The sequence below is a fragment of the Myotis brandtii genome, unplaced genomic scaffold, assembly GCF_000412655.1.
Source record: "Myotis brandtii unplaced genomic scaffold, ASM41265v1 scaffold2, whole genome shotgun sequence".
NCBI classification, from domain to species: domain Eukaryota; kingdom Metazoa; phylum Chordata; class Mammalia; order Chiroptera; family Vespertilionidae; genus Myotis; species Myotis brandtii.
This window is the reverse complement of record NW_005357451.1, coordinates 517,949-545,161: the sequence shown is the minus strand read 5'-3', so window position 1 is coordinate 545,161 and position 27,213 is coordinate 517,949. Positions and strand designations below refer to the sequence as shown.

The following is a 27,213-nucleotide window of genomic DNA, read 5'->3' as shown; positions in this document are numbered from 1 at the left end:
AAAAAAAAAAGAAAAACAATGTTTTCTTAGTTAAAAGGTGAAAAAGTAATTAATTAAAAAAAAAAAGTAAAATAAAAATGTGCAGTAATGCAGGTGCTTCAGATCTTCTACTCTTCTTTTTGGCACGCCCGGAATTCAGGAGAATGTTGAATTTCCCTCTGATACACTGTTCCTCCGTGTTGTAAGCCACAGTCCTGATTTTAAGGCAGGCCGTATTGGTTCCCCTTACTGCCTTATCTGTGTTTACAGAAGAGTCAGTTCGTGGCTCTGCCTCTGGGTGGCAGTGTGTCTGGATTGACCTCCAAGGCTTTAAGTCCTCTCTGACCAGGAGTTCTCTATTGTACCTGAACCAGCTCCGCCCAGAGCTGGTTCACCAGTCGCCACTCCCAGCTCTGTTTTCCAGGCTCCCCAAAAACAATCTTCCCCTACAAGCTCCGCTAGCGACCCCAACTGGGCAATCACATGCACTGGGATCAACAATCAAACTCACAGATTTAAGAGGAAGTGTGTAAACAAGAGCCTGGGAGGCTGTGGGAACTCGCAGGGCTCCACCTTCCAGAACTCCGCGGAGTCTCAGAGCTGGTTTTTTAATCGTTACCCTGCTCTGTGTTGTTGGTGGGACTCGGCAGAAGTCTCTTTAAAGAGTAATAGAGCAGAAGTACGTAGGGCTTTTTAAAAGTATATATATACTTTATTGATTTTTTACACAGAGGAAGGGAGAGGGATAGACAGGTAGAATCATCGATGAGAGAGAAACACCAATCAGCTGCACACCCCCTACTGGGGATGTGCCCGCAACCAAGGTACATGCCCTTGACCGGAATCGAACCTGGGACCCTTCAGTCCGCAGGCCGACGCTCTATCCACTGAGCCAAACCAGTCAGGGCAAGTTGGGCTTTTTTAAAACTAAAAGTTGGCCCATTTTTAGTTTGTGTTTAGAGTTCAATTGTAAGTGGAGGTAGCATAATAAGGTGGGAAAAAATATAGACTTTAAATTCAATTATTTAGGCTTATAAAAGCCTGCGCTTTATGATCTTAGGTGTTTGATTGAACTGAAGTAACTGACTTAACTGAACTGAAGCTCAGTTTCCCTATCTATAAAAGAGGGAGAATCATACTTAATGTGTAGTGTATCTACAATACAGTTCAATGAGATAAAATATCTAAAGTACCTGGCTTAGTGTCAAGCACAAAGTAGATGCTCAAATGAATGTCCAATTCTCTATCTTCTCCCTCCCTGAACCCCATGTCACAAATCTTTCCAAGCATAAATATATGAAATTGTATTGATATTTTCTCATTGTAATGATATATTTAAATGAAACTAAAATGCTTTCCACAAAGCAAAATATATTCAAATATTTTTGAAAATAAGATGTGCAAAAACCTGGTTTCAAAATATTTTTTAGAAAACGAATCTATGTATGTTTTCCATGGTTTTCCCTAGAAGCATCATCATTTTGGTTTCAAATTCAAAACATCACTAATCACATTTCTTTCCTGGAGACATTAAGAATAACACACTGTGATCATTTCCCCGCCATTAGCAAGAAATAGATAATTTCACATATGTTAGTGATAGGGGAAAACTCAGCTGAACTCATTTTACAAGTTGTCATACAGGTGGTGGTTATTAGAAAAACTCAAATAATTATGTATATTGTATGTGCAATTCTTTTCCACTTGGCTCAAGGCTTCCAAGAAACCTTTAAGAGTCATGGGAGGATACAAAAAGAACAGTCCTGATTACTTGGATAGTGCTATTGCCAAAGGAAAATACTCCAACTTGGATGTTTTTCATTTGAAAATTCAATTTTTGTCAATATCAACACAGCATAGATCTTAGTGTCAGGTGTTTTTTTCTGGAAAGTGTCCAGGCAGCTTTCCACAATGCTTATTTAACATAAGTCCTTCACTAATGATGGAATCCCTGGGCCGTTTAGCTCTATGAACTCAGCAGCTTCCTTACTTATTAACACGTGACTCATATCCCTCTCCATATTAACTGCCTTCTTCACCCCCATTATTGAAAGTGAATGTCTTTTATTCAGACCTCTGTCCCCTGCTATTCTTTCCAAAACTTTAATTCATATCTGTGTTGAGCCCATCTTTTCCAAACACGACCCTTATCTGTCTCCCCCTACCTCCTGCTCTGGTGCTCCTTTGAACTCTTGTTTTATGGCAAACAAGAATAGCTATTTATTAGCTCTTTAAAATAGTTTTTTTATTTTTTTAATTAGAGTAATGCCTGTAATGCTTAAAAGGTCAAATAGTAAAAGATATATAAGAAACAGCAATTTCCTGTTCCAACCTTCTTCATGCACACCTGATCCCCCAGAGGCAATCATTTTCAACTCTTAGCTTTTTCTTCTGGTACTTACCTCCATACACCTAAATAGTATGCATATACTTATGCTGCTAGTTCTTGATTTATTGAAGTTGTATATTATCTCTTAATAATTCTGATACATAGAATTTAGTTCTATAAATCCCAAGTTCTGTCTAAATCAGTATTCAGTGTTTATGCTACTATTGACATGAAAGTATTGTTTGTTGCTGAACCAATTTGTGTACTGTTTTGCTTCTTTTATTAGTATAACTATTTTTGCTGATATTAATATTTTCCTATTTTTTATTTGTTTGGTTTTCTATGTGTCTTCTGCTAATTCTTTTCTCAAGGCAATTTTATACATTTAAGTGTTCTGGTTTTTGTTGATCAATCATCTTCTCTGTTTAAAACCTTGCAATCCATATACACGAGCCCTCTTGACTTGTATTACCACTATCTACTGACCTTCTAGCCACTCTCCCCATCCTTTCATAGTTTCATTGGCAGACTTACAATCTTCTCCATTTCCCAATGACCCCTGACCTGTAATTATCTATGAGAACTTCACCACTCATATATATCAGTGGTATTTCCCACACTCTGTCCTCATGGTTCTTCATTACCCTCATTTTTTTTATTTCTACTACATCCTCAGCCCTCATAGACTGATACCAATCTTTTAAATATTCTTCTATCATTATTCCAATAGCAAATTGTCCATATGCCTTAAGTTAAATAAGACCATTATTTATATGATGGTTTAACATTTTACCAAAAGAAAAAAAAAAGTAGGTATTAAGTTACCTACATTTTCCAGTTGAGAAAACTGAAGTTCAGAAAGTTTAAGCAATATACTTAATCTAAAACTAGGAAGTGGGAACTCCACTTTTGGCTCCAATTTCCATTCTTTTTTCACTGCAACGCTTTGCTGCCTAGGTTTACTCATATAGAAAATTAAATTAGGGTTTTATTTTAAGTACAGAGCTGTTGTTAGGAGTAAAGCTTCATTTTAGAATTGTGATTGTTATACAGTACATTCAATTCAGTGAGATTTGTTGAAAATCTATGTACCAAGTACTGTATAATGCAACATAGTTTTACTGAAATATCTATAGAGATTAAAATAGCAGTGAAAATTTTCAGAATCTAAAATTCTGACATTTTCTCTAGCCAAGATTTCTTCTTGTGGTACAAAATAGGACACTATTTTTTTTTACCCTATTAGCCAAATGACATTGTACCTAAAATGTATTTAATTAAATGTCTACTCAATTAACTGTGATCTCAATCAGTCTAACAGTTATTAACTGTCCCAAACCAAAGCAAAATAAATGAAGAAGTAACCTTATTTATCTAAAATCTTATCATATCATAGTGTGAGGAAAGCCTGGGAGGGGAGTGTGCAGGGTGGAGAGGGTCAGTGGGGAAAAAAGGGACATCTATAATACTTTCAACAATAAAGATAAATTTAAAAATAAATAAATAAAATAAAATGTTACCGTATCATTATGACCTTTGGGGGGCTAATGATCTATACTTTGTAAATATTTTATTAATACTGATGTTTTTTATTTTTATGTAACAAAAAGTTACTACCCACTAAGGTCTAAGCAGAACAAACTTTGTTACTTAACATGTCCATGACCTTTAAGAGGATTAGACATTTATGTATGATACCTTTTCTATAACATGGCATTTTAAGCGCTTTATAGTCTGCTGAGCAACCTTTCTAAATAGGTGAAAAATGCACACACTTAAGCCAGTTACCTAGTGGTCATAAATTTAATTAAGCCAACACCCTATACTACTGGGTTGTGACTGTATCTTGCTTATAAACTATCCCTAATCCTGAGCAGCATTTCTGACAAATGTGTGCCATTAAGTCTGAGGGGAAGGAGCAGGAAAGAATATTTAGATAGCTCAGCCAAAACTGTATCTATTCTGTGCCTACTATCTGCAGGGCTCTATTATCACTACCATTAAACTTTGTAAATATGGTTGGTCAAAATTATCATCTTTAAACATCAAAGTTAATATAAAGTAGATGGTAGCAAGAAATTCCAGTCCCAGAATATCATCGACCACAAATAAGAAAAAAACAAAAGACAAAAACTGGAACCAGGACAAGAACTTCCAAGGCAATAGTGAGGTGAGGCCCAAGTTTTCCCTTTACAAAGTACTTCCTTTCTACAAATTCTCTGAGAAATGATCACTAATTTATCTCTGCTTTCATACCTTGCCTTGTGTTTGTGGCAGCAATTCTAATCAAAGTTGTGTGTGTGTGTGTGTGTGTGTGTGTGTGTGTGTGTTTTACCTACAATCAGAGACAAGATGTTGGATTGCTTGGCCATTATTATAGTCAAATAGTTATCTAATTGAAGAATCTTTAATTTTTTGTATTTTTTGAGAAATATCATATTTTGCATATCTGGAAACGACTATTCTTCAACACAGTTTGTATCCCTTCCCTGTTATATATAAAAAGTTAAATCTATTATCCAAAATTGACATTCAAAATAGCTCTCATTCATTAGGCAGAGAGTAGATATGGGCTATGCACATATCTCAAATATCTTATCAACTCACTATTGTCACAGAGAGAAAACCTCTACCCAGTTTTCTATTATTATTCTGACCCCAAACTCAAGTTGGCTTGGGAGGCTCCTGATATTGGCTTTTAAAATGCAACCAGAGGATGGCTCTTATTACTCTCAGTTTGCAGATCACATTTTCATGGTGTCATGTTATTTTATTATGAATTTTTCATTATTCTTTTTTGACGTTGAGCCAATTCTAAAAAGATATCTCAAAACACACCTGCAAACAGTTAAAATAAAACTAAGAAGCTCTAAAGACTTGTGATTTAGTAAATGCAAAAAATTGTGAACTGGCACATCACAGTTCATGGTTAGAAAATGTCATCTTATTGTTGAGCATAGTCCTGTCAAAGATTTAACAGTAGTTTAGAAGCTGACTTCTGCCTGTCCTCTCTCCTCCAAAGTTTTGAACCCAACTGGGTTTTGGATTTTACTGAGTGTTACTTAAATGTTATTGTAAATAGTAAGTTGTACAAAACTGAGAATGAATGTATACACAAAGGAGTGAAATTGTGTTCCCTTCTTTTCCACCTTGACATGTCTTTTGCCAAAAGAACTGATTTTAATTCTAATGCTCTAACCCTTTCTCCAGCTGATTAAAATTTATTATTTGAATTTCAGGCATACTTAGTATAGTTTCACACTAATAAAATCAAACAACTAACCTCCATAATAATGAGTTAGGAAGATTGCAATTCCAAAGAAACTCCTTTGGAATTGCAATGAAAACAAACAGAAGAGGTCATCTGGGGAGGCAATATTGTGTAGTGGTTACAAGACAGCATTACTTCATTTAATTTTACATAAAGTTTACAGCACAATGCCTGGCACATGGTAAGAGATTAATAAACAGTAGTTATTAATATCATTTCTCAAAATAAAATCACATACCTTTAGTAACTTTTAACACTGCTTTCTAAATATGAAACAGACACAATGTTAATGTAAATCATTCCTTGTCCTGAGTTCTGTGATTCTCTATTTAGGCACCTACTTTTCCACCATATCCAAATCACATGAGTAAAAGTTTTAGTAATGGCATTAAGATTCATGTGGGTGAAGTCTTATGTACATAAAAGATCTACTAGTATGAAGTGCAATGCTAGGAAAATATTTGCGCAAAAAGAAATAAATATTTCAAGACAATCTGAAATGATGGAAGTAATATGTCAAATGAATCAAACTTGAAGGAAAAAAGAAACAATTTTCACATTATGATGAAGGGATTACAATCCCCTATTAGAAAAAATGTGCAAAACACTAAACATATCAAATCAGTTGTTTGGAGATTCTAACAGGGGAGCTCAGTACTTGAATATCCTTGGCTAAATAAAATCCTTCTGCTTGGAAAACTTAGTTTTAGAAGGGGCACACATAGAGAGGTGAGGCAGGAAAATAGTATCTATTTGGCCAGCTACAGCAATGAAATAACCTAAGGATCAATGGAATGACATTGACATGACAGCTAGATTTTCCTCATATCTAGTTAAGCTTGATTTTTTTTTCTTTTAAAAAAATGCTTTTTTATTGATTTCAGAGAGAGGAAAGGAGAGGGAGAGACAGAAAAAATGAATCACTGATTGGCTGCCCCCTGCATGCCTTCTACTGGCGATGGAGCCTGCGACCTGGGCTTGTGCCCTAAGTGGGAATTGAACCATGCTCAACCACTGAACCACACTGGCCAGGCTTGATTTTGTTTTCAATTAGTTTACTTTCAATATTATTTTGTATTGGTTTCCTGTGTATAGCATACTGGTTGGTTAGATCATCATATACTTTACAACATGTTTCTCCAGTACCCATCTGGCCCCATACATAGTTATCACAATATTATTGACTATATTACCTATGCTGTACTTTATATCCTATAACTATTTTTGTAACTACCAATTAGTACTTCTTTATCTCTTCTTTTTTTTTCACCCAGTTCCACAAGCCCCTTCCTTTTGGCAACCACCAAGCAAAATTGCAACAGACACATAAACATAGAGAGCAGACTCATGTTTGGTGACTATATAGATGGTCCATAAGGGAGAAATGGATGAATGAAATATAAAATCAGAAGTATTCATGATTACTCTGAATACAGATTTGCTTAATTTAGACCTTTGTTTCCTATGGGAGCCTGTTGCTAAGAATCTGTCTGCCAAGATCTAAGAAATCTAGGTAGAACCCAAATATCAGTTTCCAACTCTACAAGGAGTTCAGGATAATTGCAATAATTACTAGTCCAAACTTAGGGAAATGGGTAAAAGGAATTACTATGATATTGTTGAGGTAGTGTTTACTATGCTTTTTTATGCATTTTTCTTTATCTTTTCTTTTATTCTTAATCATTCCTAGTTAGCTGCTTTAAGAGAGAAACCTGCAAAAAGAGAGAGAGAGAGAGAGAGAGAGAGAGAGAGATTTTTTTCCCAGAATCAGCTAGTATCTGGGGTCACTTCTAACCAGGTAGATGACTTCTTTCAATTTAACAAGTACTTAATGAGCAACTGTAGGGTGTTCAATAAGTATTGTGCTAGATACTATGGGATATACCAAAAATATGATTCATTCTTTTACTCTTAAGTTTGCTTATTTCTTTTAGGTAGGGAGAGGGTGCTGGGAGAATAAGATTTACATGTGTAAAATAATACGAAAAATTCAAGATAATTGAGCACAAAGAGCTAAATTGAATTACCTTGTTGGCTAGAATAGTTTCAGTTTTCATGGTGGTAGTAGATCTTAAGATGGATTTCAAAGGATGGGTAAGATTTGGATATGCAGCAATTGTTGAAGAATATTTGAAGTAGCAAAAATGTGAATAAAGCCTAGAGGCCAGAATAATGTGATGTATGCCCTGGAAAGTGTAATCTACTATTGCTGGAACAGAGAACATGTTGGGAAATATAATGGTCATTATTATGGTCATGTAAGCATTTAAAGGTTTTATGTTGAATACATACAACTTATTAAGTCTGTGTCATTTTAATATACTGTGTAATGAAGCCTACTCTGTTTAGGAAACAATCCTTACTTCTCTAAGAAAGCAACTTGAAAAGGTATATGGACAAGGTAACATTGTAATGTATTCATTCAGACTTTTAAAAATGTGAAAAATATATATCTTAATAAAAACATGATCACACCATACTGTATATTGAGTATGGCTTTTTCCCATTTATCTTTATTTTATAAATGGATTATAATATCACAGACATAATTATGAAAGCTCATCTTTGTTTATTTTGCAATTCTTCCATTTGCCTCAGCATGCATGATTTTTTAGGGTCTGCATCCAGAGGATGGGTTGAAATGGAAATATCATTGGTCAAATTTGAAGTATATTTATTATACATATACTTAGGAATATGTGTGTTTATAGGGCACCTTTGGTCCCACATGCAATATCAAAGATGGTCTGAAATGCAGCTTAAGTTATTAACATCCAAGTAGTGTTTTTTTTGGAGATCAGAGGCAAGGTGGATAAAAAAGTAGAAAAGATTGGGACCAAACAACATGAAGTTATTAGAATAGATCTTATTTAGGATATTACTCAGAGTATTTTGTGTTTAGGATTTCAAAAGTCTCCTGGGTCTAAGAATTTCCTACATTTGGCCCTATGTCACTCTTTCCAATGTCAAATTGATTGGATATTCAATCCAAATAATAAATGCCGGGGGGAGGTCAATAGGGAAAAAAAGGAGACATATGTACTACTATTTGTAATACCTTAAACAATAAATTTAAATTTTTAAAATATAAAAAAGATTTAAAAAGAAATACATAGAAACACATTACATTAAGGTTTATTTAATCTAACTTTAAGATATGCTAATAAATCAAACTTTCACTGAGAAGATGCAATTCCAAATGAAATTAATTCTTCTATAGTCAATATAATTCAAGTAATTCACATTTTCTTTTCCAAAGTAGGACAGATGGGTAAGCCATGTGGTGATAATGCACAATTCAGAGATTTTCATTTACTTGTTTTACTGCTTTACTTAAGCATCTATGTTCCAGAATTTTTATATAAATTATTCAAGTTTTGCATTTATTAGGTCACTTAGACTTGTATGAAATGAAATTTAAAATGTTATCACAACGTTGCTTTACTTTAAATTCATCCCATATTGAAAAATGTATACCCCAGATGCAAAAAAAAAATTTGTGGCTTGATTCATGAGGTGACTTTGTAATTAGTTACTTGTATTAATCATTATTTCACATTTTTCATTTCATATCAAAACATCTGTGAATTTAGAAATACTTAATATTGTTTATAATTGAGGTTGATGTTTTCTTCAGGTGATAATTCAGGATGATGGCCCTGAAAAATTGGATCCCAAATATTTTGGAGAGTTACTTGCTGATCTAAACCGCAAAAATGCAGATCTATATCACTGCCTGTTAGAACATTTGCAGAGAATTGGAGGAAGGTATGGTTAATATATTATTTGCCTTGATAGTGTACCTAATCAAACATTTATAATACTGTAGTATGTCTAACAGACTATTTTTAGAGCCTTTTTAGGTCCACAGCAAAACTCTAGTACTTTTAATGGAGAAACAGCACAATTATATATGCAGATATAGCAAATGTTTCATTTTTAGAGTTAATGTACTTTATGAAAATCATCAAAGAGATCACACTAGCCCTTCTAGGATCAGTAAAAAAAATTTTATATATATATATTCTTTTGTAATGTATATTGATGGCAAATGCAGCCTCTTGGGCAAGGAGCTCAAAAATGCATGATAAACTATAACTTATTTTAAGATATTACATTGATGGTACAAGATACAATCCTACTGCCAGCACATGATTCCCATCTTCAAAGCTAAGCCTTCATTACTCTTTATACAAATCAACATCTTCTCTGATTACCCAAACAACTGTTTCACAGATTCATCCATTTGTATAAGTCACTACCTTAAAACCTTTCCCCTCACTCTGAGTAATTAATTATTTATTGTCTACTCTGTACTACACTCTGTGTTTTTTAAATATTATCTAATTGACACAGTTACCCTAGAAAGTTTCAGATGAAGACTCAAAAAGAAAGTTATTGACTTAAAGTCACATACCTTCTAAGTGCTTGAGATGAATTAAAACGTTTTGAGTACTCTTTAGCTATAAATTATGACTTAGCTTTTCTATAAAGTCTTCCTTAGATATTCATTTTGGTCTTGGTGCTCCTCTTCTGTACATTAATAATGTCCTGTGAATGTTTGTATCCAAGTGTCACATTATAAAATCAAGAGCATATAGAGACATAATCTTAAGTACCCTGATTCTAGATCCAGAGTTCATAGGTTGAACTGACGTCCCAGCTTTTGTTACATACTAGATGTGTAATAACAGGTAATATGTTTAACTTCTCTGTTTCTTGGTTTCTTCATTGGTAAAATAAGGGTTATATAAATAATTCTTATCTCATAGATTTCTTATAAGCAATAAATGATGCAAGACATGTACTTACAAGCAGCATCAGCATCATGTGAGGGCTTGGAAATAGACCTACAGAATGAGAAACTCTGAGGGTAGGGCCCAGCAACAAGCACCCCAGAGGATTCTGATACATTCTCAAGTTTGAGAAGCATTTGACCTGTGGCAGCATTTTCAACCAGTGTGCCGCAAGAATTTTCAAAACTTGCAATAACTGACTACTTAGTCAGGGACACTGACCTCTTTCCTTTATATTGTCAAATAAACACATATGTAATACCTTAATCAATAAAGAATAAAATAATAAAAAATGACAACAGCCAACACACCAGTAGCCGTCCAGTGTGAATGGATCAAAATTATACCTGTATTTTTGTCAGAATGGCAGAAAATAGAATATATATTTTTGGTGTGTCACAGAATTTTAGTAATTAGTTTATGCGTGCAATGAGATTAAAAAGATTGAAAATCGTTGGCCTAAGGCTACAAAAGTGGCAAAATCTGGGACTAGTACCTATACTCTGAGAGCCTTTCTCTGTGGGCAAATCACTTAACTTTTCATTACTAGATATGTATTCCAAAATGTTTAAAATATTGCTGACAATTTTAAGAAATTATCAAAAATTTGAATCATCAAATTTCAAAGGTCACAGATTTAGACCAATTTTATATTGTATAAATTTTGCCTTGAAACAATTATGTTTGTATAAAGTATAAAATAATATTTGTGTTTTGTATTGCCCAAAAAGAGTTCAGAGCATGTGGCCTTGACAAAGTCTCTGTTAAATAAAGATTTACAGAATTAGAGTTCAATATATTCTAAATTTATTAGTCTCATACTAAATAGAAGTCGAAGAAGTAGCTATACAAGGAAAGTTCAATTATTTCATAATAATCATCCAGGTAAATTTTAATCTGAGGTCTTTAACGAACTTTCTCTCATGTAGAGGTTTTGATAAATATACATGGATGATACAAATGTGTAATTAAAGACTGCAAAGCTTTGAATTTAATTCCTAGAGTAGCTAACAAAAAAATTGAAAACTTGCATCTGCAACATTAGTAAACGCTCCAGGATGGAGAGGTGTTTATATGTTTCTGTTTGTCATAAGGTTGTCAGTTTCTTTCTCTTCATTCTTTCCCTCTTTCCTTTCTTTCTTTCGCTCTTTCTTTCTTTCTCTTGTTTTGTTTGTTTTGTTTTTCTGTGTTACATTTCTTTCTACCTAGAAGATGAGATGGTATCAAGTGAGGGCCACTCTTTCTCACACAATGTAATTCTAGACACCAACTGCCAGTGCTGAATAGAGATGTAATCCACAATGACCTTTCCACCTCCCTGCTCTGCTCTTTTTCCACTTTCTCCCTCCCTCCCCTTTTGTCTCCACTTTTCTTTCCAAATTACAATTCAGCAAGGAGTGTAATCCTTGGTCAAAATTTGACCCAAAATTCCAGGGTCAAAATTAAGGAAAGCTGTCTCATTAAACCATTCCGGTTACTCTTTAATATTCCAGTGCTTCTTGCTTTATTTCTTTGTATTATTTTCTTATTTGTAGAAAAAAGTAAGGGACTAGAAACCTGTGTACTAGGTCGGCATTAGAATTGGAATTTTAATAAAGTGATGATTCCAGTTATCAGTAGGGCAAGACTACTAAAACTGCATTGTGATTCATATTTTAACTTGTTTTACCTTCCAATATATGCATGTGATTACTTTAGTAAAGTATTAAATAAGTAGAAGATACTTTATTTTGTTTTGCTATGGCCTCCCCACAATTTCTATTTGGGGGGACAACACAGAAATACCACATACATACATATATACATACATGCATATGATTGCACATATGTAGTCATGTCTTGGGAAATGGAATCTTCAGTTCTTCTCCACATTAGCTTGTATATTTTTATAAATGCATACAAGAGGTTTTGCCCAGTGAGTGACCCATTTATTTCAATTAGCAATATATTAGTCATAAGCACTTACTTAGAAGGTAAATGTAGGAAATATAGAAGCTATTGTATTAGCTTAATATCTCTAAATCACTTTTCTGTTTTACTGAGGATATGTCAATCATATATCTATGATTTTCTAAGACTGTCTTATTTTAAGATATTCTAGCTTGCTGTCAGAACATGTGTAGTGTTTTTGTTTGTTTGAGAAGTATGTTCACTAAATGTATTTGGGGCCCAATTCTTCCACTAAGTGCAGAGAGAGCAAGTGGGCAAAAATAAAGGCCTGTCTGTTGCCACTGACAACATTAGAACTGTATGCTTCCCAGCTTTCACCACTCCCCAAAGAAGCAAGTGCCAGACTGATACAGTCACTAGCAATTCTCTTCCAGCTTTTGCCTTCCTAATATGGCTTTAAAAAGGGGTTGCGTAAAAGAGGGCAACGGGGGACATCTGTAATAGTGTCAATAAGTTTAAAAAAGGGGCCTTCCAACCCTCATTTTGATGCTGAAAATTATATTATTATACTAAAATTTTGGTCATGTTGCTTAAGGTCTGTCCCTATGCAAATATTCAAATACCCTTTAAACTTTGTCTCTGCCATTTATACTGTAGTGTATATTGAATGAATTTCTCAATCTTGTTTTGCAAGTTTGGATTTTGATAAAACTTGAAATCACTGGAATCAGCATTGAAAAGGAGCAATACAAAGAGAAAGAGGATGTATATAGGACAACTATTATCATTATTTATTCACTCAGGCAGTATTTATTGCCAAGCACTGAGGACTTTGACATCCAGCCTCAAACAGACTGGTGTTAATGGATGGTACTAACCAATTCTGCATATTCTATTGGCTTGTTATTTGGGTATTGCTTATTTTTAACAGATTAGCTAGTTACAAGAAAATTATCTTTACATTTTTGAAGTGACATTTCAGTTATTTAAAAAAATTTTTATTTGGACTATAAATTGAATTGGTGCTATTATGATATATTGAAAAGTGAGATAAAGTAATTAAAACATTAGCATTTATGTATGATCAATGTACATATTTCCCTAAGGTTGTCCATCTTTTTTTTTTTCATTCTTGCAGCAAACAAGACTTTGAGTCCGCAGATGAGGTAAGTGTAAAGAGAGTTAAAAATCAAACATGGAACAAGAAATAATGATCATTTTGCTTTTAATGTGATATAGCCATTTATGTCTTTGTAATGGCTGTAAAAGCAATAATCTGAAATCAGTCACACAAAAAATGTTTTATCAGCTGTCACTTCATGATTTAATTTGTCTTTGATTATCAGGATATTTAAAATTTAATTGACCACATATTCTCTGCTTTATAAAACTAAAATATACATTAACCAAATAAATAGCAAATTTAGTTTTAATGTACTTTGAAACCTTATATGTCCTGTGACAAATAGCAGCTCAAAGCATTTTTTTCAAATATTAATTCTATTATATATGCACATTTTGTTAATAATTACTTTTAATGGAATAAGTCATAAAATAGAGAAAGAATATATTTCAATGTAGCAAAGCACAATGGCCTCCTTTGTGCTAATTTTTATCTTTGTTTCCAATTTATTGATATACTGGATTTATTTCATTTTTTTCAGTAAGCTCTAAATTGCCTTTAAAAATACTGACTTCAATATAGCCTCTCACTTAAAATTAGTTGAAGATTCTCAGTGTTGCTGTGGCAACATCATCTTTCAAAAATCACCACAGTTCTATGTAAATTTTCATAAACCCTTAATATTATTTTATTTCTCCAAATTTTTATTGTTTAAAATTAACCTCTAAAATGTCATATCTGCCGAAACCGGTTTGGCTCAGTGGATAGAGCGTCGGCCTGCGGACTGAAGGGTCCCAGGTTCGATTCCGGTCAAGGGCATGTACCTGGGTTGCGGGCACATCCCCAGTGGGAGATGTGCAGGAGGCAGCTGGTCGATGTTTCTCTCTCATCGATGTTTCTAACTTTCTATCTCTCTCCCTTCCTCTCTGTAAAAAATCAATAAAATATATTTTTAAAAAAATAAAATAAAAAATAAAATGTCATATCTAACACACAACAAAAATTCCAGAAGGTTTTCAAGAGATACACTGAAATAAAGTGTTTCATGGGATTTAAGAGGCCATCCTCTTATTCTGATTTTTAAATTTGTTTTATTTTTAAAACCTCACCCTAGAATATGTTTCTACTGATTTTAGAGAGAGAGGAAGGAAGGGAGGGAGAGAGAGAGAGAGAGAGAGAGAGAGAGAGAGAGAAGAGAAACATAAATTGGTTGCGTCCCATATGTGCCCCAACCAGGATCGAACGTGCAAACTTTTGGTGTACAGGACAATGCTCCAACCAACTGAGACCAGGGCCATCCTCTTGTTTTTCAATTGCTCTTTTGAAAAAATAAAAATGGAACATTTGGTTGCCCAAAGCTTTTCCCTACAGTGCCTAAAATTGAGGGGTTTTCCCATGGTGTGTGTAGTATAATCTATTTTAAAATATTTTTATTGATTTCAGAGAGGAAGAGAGAGGGAAAGAGAGATAGAAACATCAATGATGGGAGAGAATCATTGATTGGCTGCCTCCTGCAAGCCCCCTACTGGGGATCCAGCCCACAACACGGGCATGTGCCTTTGACTGCAACTGAACCCGGGACCCTTCAGTCCGCAGACCAATGCTCTATCCACAGAGCCAAACCAGCTAGGGCTAATTTTTAAAAGTAAAAACTGATTAGGCTAGAAATGAAATTTGTAGCAACTATTACATGAAAAGTGAAATAAGTTTTTGATGTCCCTAAAAATAAGCCCAATGCACAAGTCTGTGGACTGCTGACCCTAAGATTAAAATAATAATGTGTAACTGTTCAATGAATAACATTCTCTTTTCTTACAGTCAGAAGACATTGAATCCTTGATTCCCAAAGGATTGTCAGAGTTTACAAAACAGCAAATTCGCTATATTTTGCAGGTGAGATGGTGTCAAGAGTGGGTGTGAGAACAATACTAACAAACCTTCAGGTTAGAATGGTTCCCTTAATTAAGAACAGAAATTTTCAAATAAAAATCCTTTTTCACAAGAATTGATTATACTGTATTTTGATCTTAAAAGGATTACATTATAGTTTGATCAGATCACAAACACAAGTAGAATATGACTAACATACAGGAAAGCATTCAAGAAATAAAGGGTGTGGCAAAAGTAGGTTTACAGTTGTGAGTATGTGAAACAGAGTTTATTCTTATATTATTATTATTTATTTATTTATTAGTGTATTATTTTCCATATGAACAACTGTAAACTTACTTTTGCCCCATCCTGTTTTACTCCTCAATGTGGAATGCCCTTAGTCTCTCCTCACTGCTGTAGCAAAACCTGACTTATATCTGTTGCCCTCCTCTTCTCCATTCTACTTTCTACCCCTCTCCACCATACTTCTGCCAGTGAAAGATGGAAAAGCAAGTGCCATGCTTTTCTTTTTTTTTAAATTTTTTTTAAATTAAATCTTTATTGTTCTGATTATTACATTTGTTCCTCTTTTTTTCCCCCATAACTCCCCTCCTTCCAGCTCCCACCCCACCCTCCGCCCTCACTCCCCACCCACTGTCCTCATCCATAGGTGCACGATTTTTGTCCAGTCTCTTCCCGCATCTCCCACACCCCTTTTCCCCCCAAGAATAGTTAGTCCGTTCCCTTTCTATGTCCCTGATTCTATTATAATCACCAGTTCATTCTGTACATCAGGTTATTTATTCACTTGATTCTTAGATTCACTTGTTGATAGATGCATATTTGTTGTTCATAATTTGTATCTTTACCTTTTTCTTCTTCTTCCTCTTCTTAAAGGATACCTTTCAGCATTTCATATAATACTGGTTTGGTGGTGATGAACTCCTTTAGCTTTTCCTTATCTGTGAAGCTCTTTATCTGACCTTCAATTCTGAATGATAGCTTTGCTGGATAAAGTAATCTTGGTTGTAGGTTCTTGCTATTCATCACTTTGAATATTTCTTGCCACTCCCTTCTGGCCTGCAAAGTTTCTGTTGAGAAATCAGCTGACAGTCGTATGGGTATTCCCTTGTAGGTAACTGAGTTTCTTTCTCTTGCTGCTTTTAAGATTCTCTCTTTGTCTTTTGCTCTTGGCATTTTAATTATGATGTGTCTTGGTGTGGTCCTCTTTGGATTCCTTTTGTTTGGGGTTCTCTGCGCTTCCTGGACTTGTAAGTCTATTTCTTTCACCAGGTAGGGGAAGTTTTCTGTCATTATTTCTTCAAATAGGTTTTCAATATCTTGCTCTCTCTCTTCTTCTGGCACCCCTATAATTCGGATGTTGGTACGCTTGAAGCTGTCCCAAAGGCTCCTTACACTATCTTCGTATTTTTGGATTCTTTTTTCATTTTGCTTTTCCGGTTGGGTGTTTCTCGCTTCTTCGCATTAGATAGGATTTAAGTTATACTTCTGGATGCATGAATTCTTGTGTGTGGGTTTTATTTTGATAGAAAATACAGTTCTAAACCTTCTATAAAATTGTTAATCTATAGTAACTCTGTTCTTCCAGGCATCTTAATTTTCATTGTTTACCCTTATATTTTATTTGCTACTGAAAAACATGTTGAAATGTCCTTGCATGGGAGTACTAAGATTATTAAACATACCAAAGATATCATAGAAATAAGCAAGTTTTACTGTCTAGTTGAGATCTTTAAAATTGGGAAGCAATGATTATTTTTTCTTTTGGAAAAACTGTTTATTTCCTAGTTCATCATTCTCAGCAGCATTTTTCTCTTCCATAACCATTGTATTTTAGCATGCAGTATAGCATATACACATTTATGATCTGCTTTCAGTTTATCACATATAGAGTCATTTAAAATTTTAAGGCATTAACCTTAGATAATTCATAATCTTTACTACTGTAGCAAGATTTTTTTGGAGCAAGACTTTTATCCGTGACGGAAGCAGTGTTTTAATGTACATTCTAGCACAAGCTTCTCAATCTAAATTGTTTTTCCATCTTGCCAGCTGTGTCTTTGGAATATACTCTTCCAAACACTTTATACTTCAAATCACATTTGTTGACAATATGACCCTAGTTTTATCATACAGATTAGTGTCCAGTATGTTTGTCAGCAAGAAACTGATAAAGGAATCCTTTATATCACCCTTACGTTTAAATCACAAACATACCATGATAATTTTCATGTTTGAAGTAATCTGGCATTCTTCAAATTGCATTGAAAAATCACTTTGCTAACTTTTATTATTTATTAGTGTATTATTTTCCATATGAACAACTGTAAACTTACTTTTGCCCCATCCTGTTTTACTCCTCAATGTGGAATGCCCTTAGTCTCTCCTCACTGCTGTAGCAAAACCTGACTTATATCTGTTGCCCTCCTCTTCTCCATTCTACTTTCTACCCCTCTCCACCATACTTCTGCCAGTGAAAGATGGAAAAGCAAGTGCCATGCTTTTCCAATGTGGAATGCCCTTAGTCTCTCCTCACTGCTGTAGCAAAACCTGACTTATATCTGTTGCCCTCCTCTTCTCCATTCTACTTTCTACCCCTCTCCACCATACTTCTGCCAGTGAAAGATGGAAAAGCAAGTGCCATGCTTTTCTTTTTTTTTAAATTTTTTTTAAATTAAATCTTTATTGTTCTGATTATTACATTTGTTCCTCTTTTTTTCCCCCATAACTCCCCTCCTTCCAGCTCCCACCCCACCCTCCGCCCTCACTCCCCACCCACTGTCCTCATCCATAGGTGCACGATTTTTGTCCAGTCTCTTCCCGCATCTCCCACACCCCTTTTCCCCCCAAGAATAGTTAGTCCGTTCCCTTTCTATGTCCCTGATTCTATTATAATCACCAGTTCATTCTGTACATCAGGTTATTTATTCACTTGATTCTTAGATTCACTTGTTGATAGATGCATATTTGTTGTTCATAATTTGTATCTTTACCTTTTTCTTCTTCTTCCTCTTCTTAAAGGATACCTTTCAGCATTTCATATAATACTGGTTTGGTGGTGATGAACTCCTTTAGCTTTTCCTTATCTGTGAAGCTCTTTATCTGACCTTCAATTCTGAATGATAGCTTTGCTGGATAAAGTAATCTTGGTTGTAGGTTCTTGCTATTCATCACTTTGAATATTTCTTGCCACTCCCTTCTGGCCTGCAAAGTTTCTGTTGAGAAATCAGCTGACAGTCGTATGGGTATTCCCTTGTAGGTAACTGAGTTTCTTTCTCTTGCTGCTTTTAAGATTCTCTCTTTGTCTTTTGCTCTTGGCATTTTAATTATGATGTGTCTTGGTGTGGTCCTCTTTGGATTCCTTTTGTTTGGGGTTCTCTGCGCTTCCTGGACTTGTAAGTCTATTTCTTTCACCAGGTAGGGGAAGTTTTCTGTCATTATTTCTTCAAATAGGTTTTCAATATCTTGCTCTCTCTCTTCTTCTGGCACCCCTATAATTCGGATGTTGGTACGCTTGAAGCTGTCCCAGAGGCTCCTTACACTATCTTCGTATTTTTGGATTCTTTTTTCATTTTGCTTTTCCGGTTGGGTGTTTCTCGCTTCTTCGCATTTCGAATCTTTGACTTGATTCTTGCGCTCCTCTGGTCTGCTGTTGGGAGTCTGTATAATATTCTTTATTTCAGTCAGTGTATGCTTACTTTCTAGATGGTCCTTTATCACACCATCGAGGGTCTCATTAGATTTCCTGTACATCTCATCAAGTTTATCGACAGACTCTAGAAGCCTCTTGAGAGACCTCAAAAGTGTGGTTCTGAACTCAATATCCTCCCTTGATAGTTTTGTCCTGTTTCTTTGTCTCCGCATTTTTTACGCTTTCTTGGTACACCCCCTAGTGGTCTTTGTGCGCAGTCTTGTTCTAGTTGAGCCTTGATTGTTGTAGTTAATACTAGAGGGATTTGACCACCAGGCCGACTGGCTGTGTGAATCAGCTGTGTCTGCCGCGGAAAACTTCTGTCCTCTGGGGAGGTGCTAATCTAGCCTTTGCCTGAGGCGATCTGGCAAATGGCTCTGCGCAGGGCTTGGGCGGGGCGGGATCAACAGGGCGGGTGGAGGGAATCCTCCGCACCTTAGTATTTTACTTCAGCACTGCGCCTCCTCTGATTCTCGGTTCCTCCTAGTTGTAGAACTTCCACTCAGCCCTTCTTCCTGTGGTTCTGGATGATGTCCGTTCCGTCTTTTAGTTGTATTTTTGAAGTGGTTGTTCGAGGCAGCAAACTCCGGCGTTAACCTATGCCGCCATCTTGGTTTTCTCTAATTTTTCTGCCATGCTTTTCTTAAAGTGTGGGAGGCTGGAGACCCCTGGAGCAGTAAATTCCAATATAATGAAGGGAGAGATAGACCAAGATAGGTGCTGTGGGAATATGACTAAAAAGAATACATGTGTTTACAAAAAAGGGTTCTGAAGACAATATCTAAATTTGATAGTTGGTCTCAAACTTTTGTTTATCTAAATTTTGGACCTGGTGTTATAGTTGTAAAAATTAAATGAAATATTATTATTAGTGGTACGCATTCTGTATAATAAAGAGAAAGTGGTATGGGGCACACATATGCTCTGCAGAACCTGAATCTTGGAGAAATTCTTAATATTTTCTCTGGAGGTGGGATGCTCATCTAAAGTGCATTCATAATTTATTTCTGCAAAAAAAAAAAAAAAAAAAAAACAGCCCAAACTCCTTCTATGACATTGGTCTGTAGTTTACCTTTCCTGTATTATCTTTAGTTTTGTCGTCAGGATAATAATAAAACTAGCTTCATAAAATGAAATGAGGAGGGGTTCTTCCTTTTCTATTTTCTGGAAGATAGTTATAGACTTGGTATCAAGTCTTCTTCTATTTATTTATTTTTTATTTATTGTTGAAAGTATTACAGATGTCCATTTGTTTGTTTTTCCCATTGATCCATCCCACACCCGCCCCTCCCAGGCCTTAACCACTCTATTGTCTGTGTCCATTTATGCATATAAGTTCCCCAGTAAATCACTCCCCACCCCCCTTCACAACTCCACCTTCCCTCTGAAATTCACCAGTCTGTTCCATGCTTCTATGACTCTGGGTCTATTTTTGATCATCAGTTTATTTGGTTTATTAGATTCCACATGTGAGTGAGATCATGTGATACTTATCTTTCTCTTCTAGCATCTTTTCATCCAACCACAAAGACCATTCTCTTTGGGAGAGAATGCTGTGTGCAGATTGCTTCCCCTGCTGTAGGGCCTGTGCTGAAGATGGCCTTCCCCTGAGTTAATGCATTGCAGTAAGAGCAAAAATAATAACAATTAGCCGCACAGCATATGTCCTTAATGGCTTGATAAAGGACCACAAGGGGCATCGTGAAGAAGATGAGTGTGGAAAAGACTCCTTTTTATTAAGCTTAGCGGGGGAGGAGGTTTAGGATATTCATTTCCATAGATAAATAAACAAGCCAAAGCAAAGGAACATCTGCTGGGATGGGCTCCTCCAACATGGAGCAGATGTGTTTCAACAACAAAACATATCCTCGAAGCATTTTAAGGTTTAATTATTTAGTTATTTCATTGATCTGAGGAGCGAGGGGGTAGGGATGGATGGAGGAAGCATATTGTAAATTTACTGAGCCTGGTAATTCAATTTTGAATGCAGCTGAAGCCCCCACATGCTGAAGTTTCTCTCAGAACATATGCTAACTGCTTTTTGATACACAGAGCTGGACTGCGTTCATCCCACTGCACGTGTGTGGGGATATCACTCTGGTTCATTCTCTTCACGCCATCTCCCCCGACGCTACCCTCAGCTCCTCCCTGCGTTTTTGTAACAATTTCCCATGTCCTCTCTCTGCCTTTAGTCCACAGTGGCTGCACCAGTCTGCATTCCCACCAGCAGTGCAGGGGGGTTCCTTTTTCTCCACATCCTCACCAGCACTTGTCATTTGTTGATTTGTTGATGATAGCCATTCTGATAGGTTTTGGGTGATACCTCATTGTTGTTTTAATTTGCATCTCCCAGATACTTAGTGACTTTGAGCGTTTTTTTCATATGTCTCTTGGACTTCTGAATGTCCACTTTGGAGAAGAGTCTATTTAGATCCTTTGCCTATTTTTGATTGGATTATTTGTCTTCCTTTTTTAAAGTTGTATGAGTTCCTTATATATTTTGGAAATTAGCTCCTTATATCTGATGCTAGTATGTCATTGGCAAATATGTTCTCCTAAGCAGTGGCTCTCTTTTCACTTTGTTGATGGTTTCTTTTGCTGTGCAGAAGCTTTTTATTTTGATGTAGTCCCATTTGTTTATTTTCTCCTTAGTTTCCATTGCCTTAGGAGCTATATTGGTAAAGCTAGTGCTACGACATATGTCTGCTATTTTGCTGCCTATGGCTTCTTCTAAGATTTTTACTGTTTCACGACTTACATTTAAGTATTTTATCTATTTTGAGTTTATTCTTGTGTATGATGTAAGTTGGTGGTCTGGTTTAATTTTTTGCATTTACCTGTCCAATTTTCCCAACACCATTTATTGAAGAGACTGTCTTGACTCCATTGTATGCTCTTGCCTCCTTTGTCAAATATTAATTGAACATAATGGTTTGGGTCAATTTCTGGGTTCTCTCTTTTTTCAAACATTTGGTAGAATCCTTCTGTGAAAATATCTGGACCCGAATATTTGCTTGGCAGGAGTTTTTAAAACTCTAAATTCAATGCCTTAATAGTTATAGGTCTATTCAAACGATCTGTTTCATATTGGTTGAGTAGTATGATTGTCAAGGAAATAGTCCATTTCATCTAAATTGTCAAATTTATATTATTATAGTTGTTCACAGTATTCCCTTATTATCCTCTTGATGTCTGCAGGGTCTGTATTACTATCCCTTATTTCATTGCTGATACTAGTAATTTGTGTCTTTTCCCTTTTTTCTTTGTCAGTCTTGCTGGAGGTTTATCATGCTTATTGACTTTTTTCCCAAATAACTAAGTTTTAGTTTTATTGATTTCTTCTACTATTTTCCTATTTATGCTTCAATTGATTTTTGCTCTTGTCTGTATTATTTACTTCCTTTGCTTGCTTTTGCTTCATTTTGCTCTTTTGTGTCCAATATCTTGATATAGGAAGTTAAATTATTGATTTGAGACCTTTCCTATGTTCTTTATAAAAAATATTGGGGTGACATTGGTTAATAGAATCATATAGGTGTCAGGTGTAGATTTCTATGACACAAGATCTATATATTGTACTGTGTGCCCACCACCCAAAGTCAAATCATCTTCCATCACCATATATTTGACCCCCTTTACCCCTCACCCATTTCCCTCTGGCAAGCATTTAGTGCTATAAATATCCTGTCATCCTGGCTTTAGCTGTGTCCCACAAATTATGACATATAATTTTATTTTCTTTCAATATATTTTATTGGGGTGACATTGATTAACAAAATTATATAGCTTTCAAGATTTTAAGTTTATCTTTCATTTTAAGAAATCTGACCGATTTATCTGGGCATGGATTTATTTAGATTTATTGTATTTGGACTTTTCTCAGCTTCTTGAATATGTATGTTTTTGGCTTTTGCTGATTTTGGGAGGTTTTCAGTCGTTATTTCTTCAAATATGTTTTCAGCTCCACCCTTTCTTCTTTCTTTCTAGGACTTTGATGACATGAATGTTAGATATGTTTTATACTCCCACAGGTCTCTGAGGCTTTATTCAAAGTTTTTTAATCTATGTGCAGATTGAGTAGTTCCTATTGTTCTACCTTCGAGTTTGCTGATTCTTTGCTCTTATTTCCCTTTACTTATAGTCCATCCACTGAGGTTTTTATTTTTTAGTTACTGAGCTTTTTAATTCTAAAATTTCCATTCAGTTATTATTTATATCTTCTATTTCATTTCTAATTTTTTTATTTTATTGCTGTGACTTTCTATTTTTTATTTGTGTTAAGCTTGTCATTTCTTGTTGAAGCATTGTTATGATGTTTGCTTTCAAATTCTTTTTAGACAATTCTAACATTTCTGTTATCTTGATGTTGACATCTATTAGATTTTTTTTCTTATCAACTTGAGATTTTCCTGATTCTTGGCATGAGGAATGATTGTTTAAAATTGAAACTTGGACATTTTGGTATTATATCTTTGGATCTTTTTTAAATCTTCTGTAGTAGCAGGCTTCCTCTGATATTGAAACAAAGGGGAAGTGAGGGTACTGTTACTGCCAGTTGGGGATGGAAGTCCAAGTGCCCACTTAGTCTTTGTTGACACTGATCAGGAAATTTGCTTCTTGTTCTTCCAGAACATGGGTAAGAATTGTGGCCCTCTACTAGGCACCCACCTTTTTAGGACCTGGTATAAGTAGGAAAGAGTATCTTATCACTGTTCCCACTTGGCTTCTACTGACACTGCAAGTTGAGTGGTATCATTTCCTTACTCTCCACTAAGCATCCTCAGACATCACCCTAGCAAGGAGGTGGAGCAGTATCTCATTACTGCTGAATAAGGTGAGAGCCTAGGTTCCTTGCATAGTCTTAATTGATACCACAGTGCTTATGATCTCATCTTTGCCCAGTGGGGATGAAAGTTTCATCTTTCCACCCTACCTTTTCTCATACCAATCTCGTGGGTGGTGTTGCACCTTTTTAAGGCCTGGTGAGGGGGAAAATGTAGGTTTTCTTCCTGGCTTTTGATGGTTTGGGTAGGAGTAGAGTTGTAGGGTTTTTTTCTATGGTATTTAGCTAGAGTAGAGTGATTATTATTTAAAAGTTCTTCACCTCGCTAGACTGCCCTTTTCATGGTCCGTTGGCTACAGAGAGCAGGCTGTTCTAGGGACTTTTGTTATTTGTACCCATTTGTGTTTCTGAGTTATTGATTTCCACAAAACCAATCTGTGATATATGAAGCAAGAAGAAAACCCAGGAACTCACTTCTGTGTCATTCTTCAGGTCCCAATGTTCCTAACCAGACTTCCTTCTTTTCTCGTTTCAGGGTCTTTTTATACATAACAGCCAGGGCTTTAGTTATACTTAGCAGGAAACATAGGGAAAAGTATTTCTATGTCATCTTTCCAGAAATGACAACTTCATTAAACATTTTTTTTCCTTTGAAGAAAGTAATTTCTCCTTGTAAAAGGGCTTTTCTCCCACTTCTTTAAAATTTGAGATGTTTCTATACTTTAAGGTTAAACTTATCTAGTATTATTTTCTTCTCATCTTAAGACAAAATCCATGCATTTGGCAGCACACTTAAGAAGGTGTATTTTACTATTTGAAGGTTGACTTGCCTAATCTTTTCTAATCTTTAAATAAAGAATAAAAGTAAATTTGAGAATTTTCTGAGAAATTTCTGTCTTGTGAAAAGGGTGATACTTCATCATGGAAAAAATAATAGACCCTGTTCTAATTACATAGCTATGATTGCTTCAGGAGACTTGCTTGAATTATTTATACATGTTATTAACAATATTGCCATATCAAAAATAAAAATGTTAATAAGTTTGCTTATAAGAAAAGAAAACTAAGATCACTATCACTGATATTGCTTATTTTTAAATGCTAGTCAAAATAAATTATTAATTGTTTTCTTCCTCCAGATGAGGGGTATGTCTGATAAATCACTCCGGCTAGTGCTGTCCACATTCAGCAACATTCGGGAGGAGCTTGGACATCTTCAAAATGACTTGACAGTAACATTTATTTTGATTTTTTCTTTCCAAAGTTTTTCTAGTTCCCACCTTCCGAACATAGAAGTCAAGGCACTCAGTCTACCTTTTAAAAATTTAGTAGAACACAACATTATACTTACCCAAACGTAGTTATTTTCCTGAAACACTTAACTGAGCCTGAGAGGAGAAAAGAATTGCCCCACTAAAAAGGAAGAAAGTTGGGAATGCACTTATTAATTAGTTTACCACTAAAGTAATTTACTGCTTAAAGCCAGGGAGTAGCTTGTAAAATTAGAATAATCTGACTCATTGAATGGGAATTTCCCCATTTTCTGTAATAATAAAACACACTATGAATTTCTTTGAATACTTGAAAACTTCTTTTTTCAAGCATTTAGCCTTTTCTATTTTAATTTGTGTTCTTGGTGCCATCAGCTAGATACATTCAGAATGCTTTTCATACAATGAATAACTGCTTGAGGACTTTGGAGTGGAACTTTTTGTTTCTGGGTTCCAATGAAAACATTTAGACTCTACTTTGAAAATTCACCACCTGCTAGGATTAACAAGAATTATTTTTAGATTAAGGCAAAACATTAAAATCATTCAGAAGTTTCTGTTTCATTGCACTTTGAATTACCCAATCCATCAAGTTGTCTCTTTCAATATGCAGGTTTTTAAAGTTTCAATACTGTTGTATCTATATTTTGCTTAACTTTTAAGAATTCTGCTTATTAAGCAACTACAAATGAAAAGTATTTATTTAAACCTGCAATGTAAATAAGTCTTTGTATTATGTAACTTGGAAAAGGTTTTTTTAATTCTGAATCATAACACATAATTTTATTTTAGTCGCTGGAAAATGACAAGTTAAGACTTGAAAAAGACTTGGTTTTCAAAGAAACTCAAATAAAAGAATATGAAGATCTCTTGGCATCAGTGAGAGCAAATAACCGTCAGCAGCAGGTAACTTGACATTTTTGTTGATGATAAACTAGATTGAAGCCTTTTCCTATGCATAATTACTGACACATTGGTGTTATGAGATCAATCCAGCCAGTGGTCGGCAAACTCATTAGTCAGCAGAGCCAAATATCAACAGTACAACAATTGAAATTTCTTTTGAAAGCCAAATTTTTAAAACTTAAACTATATAGGTAGGTACATTGTTATTAACTTAATTAGGGTACTCCTAAGGCTTAGAAAGAGCCACACTCAAGGGGCCAAAGAGCCGCATGTGGCTTGCGAGCCGCAGTTTGCCGACCACGGATCCAGACACAATTAAAATATGATGGAATAATATGTTCCTATAAGAATTGAATAGATTTGGCTATTTCTAATGACTAAAAAGCCTCTCAGAAAAAGATAACCATATGTATTTTAGATATAAAGTTTATACAGTCCACATTTACCTATGCTGGTGGGTGACAAGAACTGCATAAATATTGAAAACCCAAGTTCACTCATTGATTTAATCTACAATGTGTCATAAAATCATTGGGTTTTTGTTTTTGGTTTTTGTTTTTGTAGATCTTAACACGTGTTTGTTCAATGAATAAATGAGAGTCAACTCTAGAAGTGTTTTCCAGATGTCTGAGCAGAGTTGATTCCTAGGAAATTGTAATGAGTCTCTAAGGCTAATCCCTTCCTAATCTTTACTCCCATGACAGTCCCAAATTTTCATACAGCTTCCATTTGTCACATAAATAATTAGGCATATGGTTATTTTTGGTGTCTTCTAGTAGGCAGGGTATAGTACTGTCAAAGAGTAGCAAGTGTCAGATTGCTAAATTGGTACAATGAAACTTCATCTAGTCTTGATTCCTTCTCACTCAAGGTAAGCCAGAATAAGGGCAAGAATCTAGTATTTTACATGGCTGATTTAACTGACAATTTAAGGACCAATATTTAAGAAAACTAGGCATGGAAAAATATTTGCTTTATTTAATAGAATTAATCAACTAAAAGAGCACTCTTTCCCCCAAAGTAGAAACCATTTGTCTTATTTACTTGTATCTTCTTTACAGCAAGGACTTCAAGACTCAACTTCAAAATGCCAAGCATTGGAAGAAAGCAATCTCTCTCTTCGACATACACTATCAGACATAGAATATAGATTAAAAGAACTGGAATACTGTAAACATAATTTAGAACAAGAGAATAAAAATCTTAGAATTCAGGTATTAAAACTTTGTTCTAAATATATGTTATTACCTTAGTTATACTATTGTGATGTTAGCATTGGCA

General features: G+C 35.0%; 1 protein-coding gene and 1 pseudogene across 3 annotated transcripts in view; one reads left to right on the top strand and one right to left on the bottom strand.

Annotated features, from left to right (window-relative positions):
• The window catches only part of LOC102247735, a 587,465-nt pseudogene that overhangs the window by 432,697 nt on the left and 127,555 nt on the right, over positions 1-27,213 (bottom strand).
• POF1B (premature ovarian failure, 1B) overlaps positions 1-27,213 on the top strand; it is an 81,843-nt gene that overhangs the window by 39,226 nt on the left and 15,404 nt on the right. For all 3 annotated transcript variants that reach the window (XM_005865258.2, XM_014538864.1, XM_014538863.1), the window contains 6 exons: positions 9,217-9,347; positions 13,404-13,431; positions 15,207-15,281; positions 24,895-24,987; positions 25,819-25,932; positions 26,994-27,146. In XM_005865258.2, the coding sequence (XP_005865320.1) occupies positions 9,217-9,347; positions 13,404-13,431; positions 15,207-15,281; positions 24,895-24,987; positions 25,819-25,932; positions 26,994-27,146 (594 nt within the window). The remainder of the gene's footprint in view (positions 1-9,216; positions 9,348-13,403; positions 13,432-15,206; positions 15,282-24,894; positions 24,988-25,818; positions 25,933-26,993; positions 27,147-27,213) is intronic.